Source organism: Octopus bimaculoides, chromosome 30, assembly GCF_046866305.1.
Source record: "Octopus bimaculoides isolate indiv1 chromosome 30, ASM4686630v1, whole genome shotgun sequence".
Taxonomy (NCBI): domain Eukaryota; kingdom Metazoa; phylum Mollusca; class Cephalopoda; order Octopoda; family Octopodidae; genus Octopus; species Octopus bimaculoides.
The window spans coordinates 13,716,986-13,731,985 of NC_142957.1; the positions used below are offsets into that span (position 1 = coordinate 13,716,986).

The following is a 15,000-nucleotide window of genomic DNA, read 5'->3' on the forward strand; positions in this document are numbered from 1 at the left end:
AGCTTTTTATTGAAAGAGACGAAAACCTGGAATTACCGACAATTCAACAGCTGTTCGAAATGTCCTTCCTGGAGTCCAATATCAAGTTATCAAAGGTGAGAGTTGAAGTTTTATTTACGGTTCTGCTGCAGTATTTTGTATTCATCCTTAGTTTTCAGTTTTGGTTGTTATGTATTCGTTTCTCCGAGTATCCAGCTGAGGTGATGGCTTGTGTTGGCCGGTCACATGTCTGATGGTTACTGTGGATGAGGAAATATCTCGCAGAGATGGGAACAGACCAGGACACTGCTCAGCGGTTTGCCTGGGACAACCTGAGCAAGTACTGACTAATGAGATACAGTGTTACCAGAAGAACAATTGTTATCTTAGTCTTTCACAGGCTTGGCTCTTTGGTAAGAAGCTTGCTTCTGGGTAGACTTGGTAGACGGAAACTGAAAGAAGCCTGTCGTATATATATATATATATATATATATATATATGCCCCTGGACTGGCTCTTGTACGGGTGGCACATAAAAGACACCATTTCGAGCGTGGCCGTTTTCGTGCGGGTGACACGTAAAAGCACCCACTACACTCTCTGAGTGGTTGGCGTTAGGAAGGGCATCCAGCTGTAGAAACTCTGCCAAATTAGATTGGAGTCTGGTGTAGCCATTCGGTTGCACCAGTCCTCAGTCAAATCGTCCAACCCATGCTAGCATGGAAAGCAGACGTTAAACGATGATGATGATGATGAAGATGATATATATATATGACAGGCTTCTTTCAGTTTCCGTCTACCAAGTCTACCCAGAAGGCTTTGGTTAGCCCAGAGCTATAATAGACACTTGCCCAAAGTTCCATACAGTGGGGCTGAACCTGGAACCATGTGGTTAGGAAGCAAGCTTCTTACCACATGGCCATGCCTGTACCTAACATTAACAATAATGTTTTTTTTTTGTTTCCTTTTCCAGGTGCCATCTTGTTTGATTCTTCAGATGCCAAGATTTGGCAAAGACTACAAGATGTACAAAAAAATTGTTCCCAGTCTACAGTTGGATGTTACAAATGTCTTGGAAAAAGGTAGGTATCAATCGCCTCTAGGTGGTTGCTTGACATGCTAGAAGTAGCAGCTAGGTCACATATCTCACTAATTCTTTAAATTTTGTCTTAAATCTTTTATCTTTTGTTTTTTACTTATTTCAGTCATTGGACAGGGCCTTGCTGGGGCACCACTTTGAAGGGTTTAAATCAAAGAGATCAACCCCAGCATTTGTTTCTTTTATGTTCAGTACTTACTCTATCAGTCTTCTTTTTTTTTTTTTTTTTGGCTAAACCTCTGTGTTACTGGGACATAAACAAACTAACACCAGTTCTCATGCACTGATGTGAGGAGAGATTCAAATGCAGGTACAATGACACACACACACACACACACACACACATACATAGTTCCTGATGAGACATAAATGAAACAATATATTTTGTCATCGGATTAAATGAGTACAGATTAAATATCTTTATCTACTCTCAGACATACCTTTCAATATTTTGTTCTACATGGCTAGACATGGCTTCTTTTTAAACTTGTCACACCCTGGAATATTATATATATATATGTATATTATATATATGTATGTATATATATATATATATATATATATATATATATATATGCGTGTGTGTGTATATATAATCGTGGCACTGTGTCAGTTATGACGACGAGGGTTCCAGTTGATCCGATCAACGAAACAGCCTGCTCGTGAAATTAACGTGCAAGTGGCTGAGCGCTTCACAGACATGTGTACCCTTAACGTAGTTCTTGGGGAGATTTAGCATGACACAGAGTGTAACAAGGCTGGCCCCTTTGAAATACAGGTACAACAGAAACTGGAAGAAAGAGTGAGAGAAAGATGTGGTGAAAGAATACACACAAATATATATATATATATCATCATCATCATCGTTTAACGTCCGCTTTCCATGCTAGCATGGGTTGGACGATTTGACTGAGGACTGGTGAAACCGGATGGCTACACCAGGCTCCAATCTGATCTGATCTGCTCGAAATGGTGTTTTTTCCGGGCCACCTGCACAGGAGCCAGTCCAGCGGCACTGGCAACGATCTTGCTCGAATGTCTTTTCACGTGCCAGAGAGGCGATGTTGGTAACGATTTTACGTACCACCTGCATACGGGCCAGTCCATCAGCACTGGCAACGATCTTAAATTCAAATATCCATTTTCTGACAAAACACGGTAAGTCGACTGACTGTGTTTTGTCAGCAGACACCTGAGATGATATTAACTCCAGAATAGATTTCATTTTCTAATGATTTCTCAGTATAGTGTAGTATTAATTTCTTTGTCTTTTTTTTTGTCTTCCTCAATCTATTCAAGGTCCACGGGAGTGTGTTATATGCGGTAAACTAGCGACTAAGGAATGTAAAGAGTGTTACAAAGTACACGGAGAAGACCTCTACACAATAGCTTTCTGTGACACCTGTGACGAATTGGTAAGTTTTTATTGTTTTTCATGGCACATAAAATATGCCATTTTGAGCGTGGCCGTTGCCAGTACCGCCTGACTGGCCTTCGTGCGGGTGACACGTAAAAGCACCCACTACACTCTCTGAGTGGTTGGTGTTAGGAAGGGCATCCAGCTGTAGAAGCTCTGCCAAATCAGATTGGAGCCTGGTGTAGCAATCTGGTTCACCAGTCCTCAGTCAAATCGTCCAACCCATGCTAGCATGGAAAGCGGACGTTAAACGATGATGATGTGGCTTAACTTTATGACTCTGCATTCCTTCTCGAAAATATCCTCATCCCATCACATATCTTTCATCATACAAGCAGTCTGAAATATGTAGACAGACAGTCTGGTTATGTTGACAGGATAGACTTATGAATGTACCGAAAATTGGGAAGACAGTGTAGATGTTGACTGAGAGAGATAGACATAGTGTGTTGACGTTGATTGGGTAGATGGACACAGCTTGTAGATTATTTACATTTGACGGATATTTGTCCTCATCTTGTTTGATGTTAACACAACGTTTCAGATTATATACCCTCCAGCCTTCATCAAGTGTCTTGACTGGATAGACACAATTTGTTTATGTTATTTATCCTAATAAAGATGAAAAATATTTCTTTTTCATCACAGTCTTTTTTTGCTGTGGTATGGAGTAGATCAGGGGTTTTCAAACTGTGGTCCGCGGACCACAGGGGGTCCGTGGACAGCAAATACTTTTTATGGGCAATTTGATTTTATATATGTTTTTTAATCGAAATCTTTTAATTGACAATAAACCTATTTTGTTAAATACTGTTAAATAGATAAATGTCAAAATATATGTTATTTTAAGCAAATATTTATGTATAAATTTCATAAGCATTTATAAGGGGGGTCCCTAAGGTAAAGCCTGAAATATAAAGGGGTCCGCAAGTCAAAAAGTTTGAAAACCCCTGGGGTAGATAACACCAGATTATTTGCGGAATCTTACCAGCCAGACACTGGCACCGGCACTTGAGCAGATTTATCACCCCTTCATTTATATCAAACACATGGAGTTAAGTCCCTTCCCTAGTTCACGTTGATGTCAATTTGACATTCATAAAAAGTGTTTATTTATTATTTTGATGCTACTACCACCAACAGCTGTGTACACAATTTTGGGAATGTATTTGTTCAGGGTCGCTTTATTAGGCCAATAATTTCCTGTTAGAAACCAGCCCTCTGGGGGAATGGTAAAAGTTTATAAGAGTGAAGGGCCGTGTGGTAAGAAGTATACTTCCCATCCACATGGTTCCAGGTTCAGTGCCCCCGTGTGACACCTTGAACACATATCTTCTACTACAGCCCCAGACCAACGTAGACCTTGTACAATTTGGTAGACAGGCATTGCTGTGTGGTATGAAGGCAGCGAGCTGGCACAAACGTTAGCTCGCCGGGCGAAATGCTTAGCGGTATTTCGTCTGTCGGTACGTTCTGAGTTCAAATTCCGCCGAGGTCGACTTTGCCTTTCATCCTTTCGGGGTCGATTAAATAAGTACCAGTTACGCACTGGAGTCGATGTAATCGACTTAATACCTTTGTCTGTCCTTGTTTGTCCCCTCTATGTTTAGCCCCCTTGTGGGCAACAAAGAAATAAAAGAAATAAGAAGGTTGGGATCTTTTTTAAAACGGGGGCCACATTTTTCATTAATGTTTTACGTAGTGCTTTTGGTACCGAAAGACTTTCAAACTTCGTATACTTATCTATTTTGTGTTATAGAACAGAAAAATATTTTTGTATTCGAATTTATTTCATGTAAAAAATTGTCTTATTTCGATAATTTCAACCAATCACTGACGTCCTCTCAGCCGATATACATTAAGTGCCGACTACATAAACAAACGATTCTTCGTTTTATTTGCTTTTTTCATTTTAAATTTGCTTTAACCCTAACCCTAACCCTAATCCTAACCCTAACCCTAACCCCAGAGTTAGGGTTAGGGTTAGGGTTAATTGTTTCAGAATCGTTTGTTTATGTAGTCGGCACTTAATGTATATCGGCTGAATGGACGTCAGTGATTGGTTGAAATTACAGAAATACGACAACTTTAACATGGAATAATTTATGGATTTCTTTTTTTTTTAAGAAGACTAAGAGAAAAAGATGTTTTATATGACACATTTTACCAGTGTTCCAAGTTTCAAAGTGTTTCGTTAATGAAAAATGTGGCCCCCGTTTTAAAAAAGATCCGAAGGTTGCTTCCCAACCATATGGCTCCAAGTTCAGTCCCATTGCATGGCACCTTGGGCAAGTGTCTTCTACTCTCGCCTCAGGCCAACCAAAGCCTTGTGAGTGGATTTGGTAGACGGACACTGAAAGAAGCCCGTCTCTTCTCTCCGCTCTCTCCTCTCTCTATCTATCTCTCATTCACACACACACGTCCTCCTCCTCCTCTCACACCTCTTCCTCCTCCTCTCACACCTCTTCCTCTTCCAGAACCACAAACAGAAGCGCAGAGAACACAAGAGGACCAAATTAAGAGAACATAAATACTTCTGTGAGCACACCCACAGCCAACAGATCCCGATCATACCACGCGAGAAGATGGAGCTGTTTGCTGTGATCTGCATTGAAACTAGTCATTACGTATCGTTCGTTAAAAACAGTAACGAAGGGAAAGAACCGAAATGGGTCTTTTATGATTCCATGGCAGACAGAGAAGGTAAGGAACGAAGAAGGGTTTAATGGTGGTGGTAGTTGTGGTGGACACCCCCCTCTCTCTCTCTCTCTCTCTCTCTCTCTCTCTCTCTATCTATCTATCTCTCTCTCCACCTCTCTCTCTATCTATCAGTCTGTCTATATGGGGCAGTGGTGGTGGTGGTGATGGATGATGCTATTGTGTCTCTGTTCAACACCAACGTAATCGTCGTCGTCATCGTCGTCGTCGTCATCACCATTGTCACAACCACTCCCACCCCCAATCATCATCATCATCACCACTATCACCATCATAGTCATCTGCATTAATATCACCATGACCACCATCCCACCACCATATCATCATCGTCGTCATCGTTATCATTTCCACCACCATCTTCATAATTGCTGCCATCACCACCCCCACTCATTATCCCCACCATCGTCATCATCATCATCATCATCACCACCACCATCACTTATCATCACCACCATCGCCATCATCATCATCATCATCACCACCGTAATCATCATCAACATCATCACAACTATAATCTTCCTCATCATCATCATCATCATCATCATTGTCAATTTCATCAGCAACATCATCATTACCATCATCATTGTCAGTCACTACCATGACCTTTCTCATCACCACCACTACTACCACCGCCACCACCACCACCACCATCATCACCACCACCATCACCACCACCGCCACCACCGCCACCATCACCACCATCACCATCACCACCACCACCACCATCACCACCACCACCACCATCATCACCACCACCACCATCATCACCACCACCACCATCATCATCATCACCACCACCACCATCACCACCACCACCACCACCATCATCACCACCACCACCATCATCACCACCACCACCACCATCACCACCACCACCACCATCATCACCACCACCACCATCACCACCACCACCACCATCACCACCACCACCACCATCATCACCACCGCCACCATCATCACCACCGCCACCACCATTATCACCACCACCACCACCACCATCACCACCACCACCATCATCATCACCACCGCCACCACCATTATCACCACCACCATTATCACCACCACCACTACCACCGCCACCACCCATTATCACCACCACCATTATCACCACCACCACTACCACCACCACCACCTACAATACCACCATCATCACCACCACCACCATCATCATCACCACCACCATCATCACCACCACCACCATCATCATCACCACCACCACCACCATCATCACCACCGCCACCACCATCATCACCACCACCACCATCATCACCACCACCATCATCACCACCGCCACCACCATTATCACCACCACCACCACCATCATCACCACCACCACCATCATCACCACCACCACTACCATCACCACCACCACCACCATCATCACCACCACCACCATTATCACCACCACCATCATCACCACCACCACTACCATCACCACCGCCACCACCATTATCACCACCACCACCATCATCATCACCACCACCACCACCATCATCACCACCGCCACCACCATCATCACCACCACCATCATCATCACCACCACCACCATCATCATCATCATCATCATCATCACAAGCATCATTGTTTTCAGTAACCTTATTTTTTTTTTTCTTTGCCTGCCTGTGCAGGTTGTAATGAGGGCTACAACATTCCAGAGGTCCGTTACTGCCCCAACCTGCAGAAGTGGATCACCACCAGTGACCTCGACTACGTGGATCCAGACCAGCCGGAACTACAGCGCCGCCTCTTCTCCGACAGTTATATGTGTCTCTACCAAAACACACAGGCCATGATGTTCCAGTGAGAGGTCACGCTCAACTGAACACGCACCTGCTGATGTTTCCACAGTCACACTGAACAGTTTCCCAGAACATTTGATACTGCTACTACTATTTATGTTGTTGTTATTATTATTATTATTATTATTATTATTATTATTATTATTATTATTATTATTATTATTATTGTGGCAAGCTGGCAGAATCATTAGCACGTTGGGCAAAATGCTGAGCAGTATTTCATCTGCCTTCGGGTTCAGAGTTCAAATCTCACTGAGGTCGACTTTGTCTTTCATCCTTTCGGGATCAATAAATTAAGTACCAGTTGCGTACTGAGGTCAATGTAATCGACTGTCCCCCTCCCCTAAAAATTTCAGGTCCTGTGCCTACAGTAGAAAGGATTATTATTATTATTATTATTATTATTATTATTATTATTATTATTATTATTATTGAGTGAGAGAGCAGGGCATGCCATCATAGTGACACTGGGGTACAATTATACGAAGCCCATTATACCCATCATGACTACCCGTCTGATAAGGGTACACAAGGTACATGCATCAAAACCATATGTGCGCGACATGGTGATCTCATATCAAGATAAACAGCGCATGACCTCACAGGTGGGGCCCAGATAGAATTTTCTTCAGGTCGAGTAGCCCATCCTGCTCAAAAGGTCCCTAAATAAAGGTTGTTTAAGGATGTTGAGCAAAACACCCATGTTTCCAGAGGTGAATTATTCAAACCCCAAAGAATTCCTCTCAACACATGGCTATGATGCTCCCCCACTACTTCTGCTCGTGATCAGAGATGCACATATCGTCAACCACCAAGGGACATGCTCAGCTGATTAAGGTCAAACAACTGACAAGCAAATGTGTGGTATTGAGCAGAATATTTGCTGTAGCCCATCTTTTATACCAAGACAAAACAATGTACATGATAACACTTCTAATCAATTAAGACCAGAAGCCATGAGAGCCATTGCCTGGTACTGCATCAGGGCATTAGCAAATCTGTGGTATTGAGTAGAATATTTGCTGTAGCCCATCTTTTATACCAAGACAAAACAATGTACATGATAACACTTCTAATCAATTAAGACCAGAAGCCATGAGAGCCATTGCCTGGTACTGCATCAGGGCATTAGCAAATCTGTGGTATTGAGCAGAATATTTGCTGTAGCCCATCTTTTATACCAAGACAAAACAATGTACATGATAACACTTCCAATCAATTAAGATCAGAAGCCATGAGAGCCATTGCCTGGTACTGCATCAGGGCATTAGCAAATCTGTGGTATTGAGCAGAATATTTGCTGTAGGCCATCTTCTATACCAAGACAAAACAATGTACATGATAACACTTCCAATCAGTTAAGATCAGAAGCCATGAGAGCCACTGCCTGGTACTGCATCAGGGCATTAGCAAATCTGTGGTATTGAGCAGAATATTTGCTGTAGGCCATCTTCTATACCAAGACAAAACAATGTACATGATAACACTTCCAATCAGTTAAGATCAGAAGCCATGAGAGCCACTGCCTGGTACTGCATCAGGGCATTAGCAAATCTGTGGTATTGAGCAGAATATTTGCTGTAGCCCATCTTTTATACCAAGACAAAATAATGTACATGATAACACTTCCAATCAGTTAAGATCAGAAGCCATGAGAGCCACTGCCTGGTATTTCAGTTATTATTATTATTATTATTATTATTATTATTATTAAGACGGTGAGCTGGCAGAATCATTCTCACACCCAGGCAAAACACTTAGCAGCATTCCGTACGGCTTACCATTCTAAGTTCAAATTCCACCAAGGTCAACTTTGCCTTTCAACCTTTCGGGGTCGATGAAATAAGCACTAGTCAGGCCCCGGGAGTTGATGTGATTGATTAGTCCCCCCCCCTCCCCTCAAATTTCAGGCCTTGTGTTTTTAGTAGAAAGGATTATCATTATTATTATTATTAGCACACCAGGTAAAATGCTTAGCTGTATTCCATCCATCTTTACGTTCTGAGTTCAACTTCCACCTAGGTCAATTTTGCTTTTCATCCTTTCGGGGGGGGGGGGGGGGGCAATGAAAAAAAAGTACCACTGAAGCACTGGGGGTCGATGTAATCGACTAGTCCCCTCCCTCCAAATGTCAGGCTTTGTACCTTTTGTAGAAAGGATTATTATTATTGTTATCATCATCATCATCATCATCATTATTATTATTATTATTATTATTATCATTACACCTCTTCTGACTACAGGTCAGTGGATGGTTGGATGGTAGAGCGGTGCCTGGTTATCTGCCCTCATGTTCTGTCTTCCCCTGTCCTTTAAGTCTGTCTTCGCTTGACATCATTCCAAGGTCAATAAAATGAGTTACAGTCATGTGCAAGGGACAATATATATTGACTCTAAAGTTACAGTATATTGTGATAATCCATCATTATTCTGGGTAACTTTGCTTTATATTATCATTTCACTAGTAATATATTTACAATAGGGCTCATCCAAAAGTCCTTAATTCCATTTTGCACCATGTGTGGCTTTGAGCCAAAACTAGTTGTTTAATCTCATCCCCTGATACAGCCAGCATTTAAACCCTAATCAGCGCTCCCCCACACAGCCACAGGTGGCTTTCTGGGTTCAGCCCCACTGCGTGATACTTTGGGGCCTGAGTCTTCTATCTTCTGCTAAAGCCTTAGGCTGATCAAAACCTGAAAGAACCCCGTCCTTTGTATATATGTGTATGTGTATATGTATCTCTGTATATATATGTGTATGTATATATATATATATATGTGTGTGTGTGTGTATATGTTTGCGGGTCTGTTTGTCCCACCAACATCGCTTGACAACCAATGCTGGTGTGTTTACGTCCCCATAACTTAGCAGTTCGGTAAAAGAGACCGATAGAATAAGTACTAGGCTTACAAAGAATAAGTCCTGGGGTCGATGTGCTCAACTAAAAGGCGGTGCTCCAGCATGGCCACAGTCAAAAGACTGAAACAAGTAAAAGAGAAAAGAGTATACACACACACACACACACACATATATGTATGCATGTGTTCATAATTTTGTTTTTTGTTCCCCCCCTCATCACTTAAAAATTGGCCCTGGTGTTGGTTTGTTCACATCCCCATAACCTAGCAGTCTGGCAAATGGAGACTGAATGGCAATAAGTAGCGCACTTAGAGAATAAGTGCTGGGATTAGCTTCGCTCGAATAAAACCCCCTGAAGGCTGTACCCCACCTGTATAACCGGGGACCCACTGACAGAAACAAAAAAACGAAAAAAAAAAAAAGAAAAAAAGACAATACTCAAGTAAAACGTGATTCTGAGGTGTTCATGCTCTTCTCTCGTCTCTGAGGCCGAGATATAAATAAACAGAAACCATTGTTTGTTTGTTTTTTTGGGGTTTTTTTGTTTTTTTTAATCCCATTTGAACTTTTCTGATTTTTATGCTTTTTGTGGAAGGTTTTTTCAGCTGTGCAAACAAATGTCACCGACCGAGCAAAATGAACGCAGCTTGACGAATTGAAATAATTATTTTTGTAATAAATAATAAAGTTATTGAACAATGTTGCTGTTGATGTTGTTGTTGTTGTTGTTGTTGTTTAGGCTCTGGGTCGGTCATGGTGTAAGCTGACCAGTGATTAAAGGCATTCACTGGTGTAAGTTGACCAGTGATTAAAGGAGATTGGGAGAGAGAGAGAGGATGGCAGAAGAAACAGTGAGAAAGAGAGGGGGTAGGGAGAGGAGGAGATTGGGAAAGAGAGAGAGGGGTAGGGAGAGGAGATTGGGAAAGAGAGAGGGGGAGATTGGAAGAGAGAGAGATTGGGAAAGAGAGAGGGGTAGGGAGAGGAGATTGGGAAAGAGAGAGGGGTAGGGAGAGGAGATTGGGAAAGAGCGGGGTAGGGAGAGGAGATTGGGAAAGAGCGGGGTAGGGAGAGGAGATTGGGAAAGAGAGAGAGATGGACAGAGAAAAATGATGAGAAAAGGAAAGTGAGGGAGAGACAACAAGGGAAGGAAAGTGATGGAGAGAGATTGAGAGGGGGAAGAGACGCAGAGAGAAGATGAAGAGATGTGGATTGGCCTAGAGAGAGAGAGAGGTGGACAGGGAAAGAAAGAGAGGGAGGGTGAAGAGAACTGGAGAAAGAAGGAGAGAGAGAGAGAGGGAGCAAGACAGACTGACAGACAGCCAGACAAAGATTGACAACGGGATGACACTGCATAGCCATCGCGCTCCAGGACCAGTTACTGCAACAGTTTGGGTTTCAGGGGCCCACAGCTTTTTAATATTCTCCCAAAGAGCCTGAAACTATAATTAAAAAAAAAAAAAAAATGGAAATGTTTTTGATATAGAAAACAAAAGTTCCAATGTTTCCTTGCTCTAAATACTTTTTACAAGTCCAAATTCCATCTTTCCATCTTTTTGCTGGATTTTACCTTTTTTCTATGTTTTTTTTTTTGTTGTATTATTTACCAAGAATTTAGAATATGTATTTTATTTATTTATTTATTTATTTATTTAAGTTCTTGGTTACAATTTTGGTCATCAAAATATGTGCATGAGATCAGAGTTTCAAATGGATTGCACATGTGGAAGATGCTTCAGAGGGATATTGGTGTAGATTCTAAATCTTGGATATTTTATCATAATTTAACATAAATTATCATAATTTATCATAATTTACCATTATGGCTGAGTGAAAAAAACAAAAAAAAAAAAAAAAAACCGGCTGAAATTGTTTCAGTCTGTGGTGGTAACGGGTGGTGGGAAGGAAAAACAAATTTCCAAAATTTTTTCTTTTTTTTTTTGTGAAAAGATGCTTCCCATCATTCTGAAGACTTTGGTGAAAAAAACATTGGAAAAAATCCCTGTCAAAAGGGAGAAATTTCAACTTATGTGGGCCATCTGATGCAAAACTCCGTTTTCCAGAAACTCCCCCACCCCCTTCCAAAAATTTTACCTATGAATTTCTTTGTAATCGTATTCTACACCATTTGAAAGGTATTTGCATAAAATTTCATTAAAAAATACCTATTTTCCAGAAAGGGGAAAATGTTGGGTCTTGTTAATTTTCCTAAACTCCTCTCCCCAATCCCTTGGGAAAACTTTTCCAACAAACCTTTGCATACATTCAATCTACAGGATATAAGCGATTATTTGGTGAAGGTTTCGTTAAAAAGTATTCATTTTTCTGGAAGTTCTGAGGCAACAAAGTCGGTGGGGTATTAAACTGTAGTTATGCCTTTTTCAATAGAAGTTAACATTAAAGGATTAACGATTAACGAAGTTAACTTTTCGATTAACGGTGCCCACCTCTGAATGTGTGTGTGTGTGTATATGTATGTATGTATGTATGTATCTATCTATCTATCTATGTGTATATATATATATATATATATATATATATATATATATATATATATATATATATATATATATATATATATATATATATATATATATATATATATATATATATAGGCGTAGGAGTGGCTGTGTGGTAAGTAGCTTGCTTACCAACCACATGGTCCCGGGTTCAGTCCCACTGCATGGCACCTTGGGCAAGTGTCTTCTACTATAGCCTCGGGCCGACCAAAGCCTTGTGAGTGGATTTGGAAGACGGAAACTGAAAGAAGCCCGTCGTATATATGTATATATATATATATACGTATGTATGTGTGTGTATATGTTTGTGTGTCTGTGTTTGTCCCCCCAACATCGCTTGACAACCGATGCTGGTGTGTTTATGTCCCCGTAACTTAGCGGTTCGGTTCGGCAAAAGAGACCGATAGAATAAGTACGAGACTTACAAAGAATAAGTCCTGGGGTCGATTTGCCCGACTAAAAGGCGGTGCTCCAGCATGGCCGCAGTCAAAAGACTGAAACAAGTAAAAGAGTAAAACTATATATTTTATGAAATTTTGTCCAACTAAATCCAGCTGAGGAAGACTAATGAAATTTCCAATGACAAATGCATTGGTGGTGGTGGTCGTGGTGGTGATGACGACGACAATGGTAATGATGATGATGATGATGATGATGATGATGATGGCAATGATGGTGATGATGACGATGATGCGGTTGATGATAGTGATGACGACGGTGATGATGATGATGATGATGATGACGACGATGCCAACGACAACGCTGATGAAGATAATAATGATGGTAATTACGACGATCATGATGGTGATGACAACGATGATGACGATCAGGATGATGCATAGAAATGGAAGTGGTGGTGGTGGTGGTGGTGGTGGGTGGTATAGAGTGATGGGCAGATATGGAGTGGGGATGTGGAAGGAGCAGGGAGGCAGAGAAAACGGAAGTGATTTCAGGAGGAAGCTAAGCAGACCGTGCAAAATGTTTTTTGGTGACCATCACTGTTGAGTCTCTCCATTGTTTTAAGCCGGAGTGGGTTGATGATTGTAATTAGTTAGTTTTTTGCTCCCTGGCAAGCTTGGGGGTGGGGGTGGGGGTGGAATGACAATCCCTGGGGGGTAAGACTGGCTTATTTTGGTATTTAACCATTACACCATGCAACAACAACAACAGCAACAGCAACAACAACAACAACAACAGCAGCAGCAGCAGCAACAACAACAACAGTAACAACAACAATGACAGTAAAACTAATCAAAAGCGATAGTGAAAGTAATACCGACAACAGCTACAATAACAACACTATCCGTGCATGGAGGATTAAACTGTCAAGCATGTCCTTCCTGTTATTGTTGTTTTTACAATCCTATTACACACACACACACATATATATACACATATACATACATACATATGTATGCTCTTTTACTTGTTTCAGTCATTTGACTGTGGCCATGCTGGAGCACCGCCTTTTAGTCGAGCAAATCGACCCTTCAGGACTTATTCTTTGTAAGCCTAGTACTTATTCTATCGGACTCTCTTTTTGCCGAACCGCTAATGTTACGGGGACGTAAACACACCAGCATCGGTTGTCAAGCGATGGTGGGAGGACAAACACAGACACACAAACATATACACACATATATATATATACACATATATACTATGGGCTTCTTTCAGTTTCCGTCTACCAAATCCACTTACAAGGCTTTGGTCGGCCCGAGGCTATAGTAGAAGACACTTGACCAAGGTGCCACGCAGTGGGACTGAACCCGGAACCATGTGGCTGGTAAGCAAGCTACTTACCACACAGCCACTCCTACGCCTATATATATATATATATATATATATATATATATATATATATATATATATATATATATATATATATATATATATATTTATGTATGTATGTATGTATGTATGTATGTATAATTATTATAATTACAAAATTTTGGATTTATCTTTTATCAGCTTTAGCTTGTTGGCCACCTATATTATTGTTGTTATTATTCATTTTACTAATGATAATATTTATCTCTAAATATTTTTGAATATTAATTCATTTAGTAATTATATATCATCATCATCATCATCATCATCATCATCATTTAACATCTGCCATCAAGGCTGGCATGGGTTGGATTGTTTGACAGGAGCTGACCAGGCAGAAGACTATCCCAGGCTACAGCATCTGTTTTGGGAGGGTTTTTACAGGTGGATGCCCTTCCTAACATCACCCCCCCCTCTTGCAGAGTGGACCGAGTGCTTTTTTACGTGGCACCAGCATAGGTGAGGTCAGTGTTGGCATGGCTTTTTTACAGCTGGATGCCCTTCCAAAAAACCAACTACTTCACAGTGGAGACTGGATGCTTTTTTACATGGCACCAGCACTGGTTGGGTCACTGAATTATATGCAAGACCACGCAGACATGTACACAATATCTGATAAAAGCGGGGATTGCCATCAATGGCATACATCTTTCTCCACAGGTTTGTTCAATCAGGGTTGACCTGACACTGAACAGCAACCACCATGTCGTTTTAACCCTTTAGTGTTTAAACCGGCCATATCAGGCCAAAATTGTCTCCCTGTTTTATGCTCAAACCAGTC

At 41.3% G+C, this 15,000-nt stretch overlaps 1 protein-coding gene across 3 annotated transcripts in view; it reads left to right on the forward strand.

The window, feature by feature from the left end:
- The window catches only part of LOC106877142 (ubiquitin carboxyl-terminal hydrolase CYLD), a 31,533-nt gene extending 20,957 nt beyond the window's left edge, over positions 1–10,576 (forward strand). For all 3 annotated transcript variants that reach the window (XM_089345957.1, XM_089345959.1, XM_089345958.1), the window contains exons 11-15: positions 1–95; positions 952–1,060; positions 2,377–2,492; positions 4,972–5,197; positions 6,841–10,576. The exon at positions 1–95 is cut by the window's left edge and continues 26 nt beyond it. In XM_089345957.1, coding sequence (XP_089202083.1) covers positions 1–95; positions 952–1,060; positions 2,377–2,492; positions 4,972–5,197; positions 6,841–7,016 — 722 coding nt within the window. In that variant the 3' untranslated portion in view covers positions 7,017–10,576. The remainder of the gene's footprint in view (positions 96–951; positions 1,061–2,376; positions 2,493–4,971; positions 5,198–6,840) is intronic.
- Positions 10,577–15,000: the final 4,424 nt, after the last annotated feature.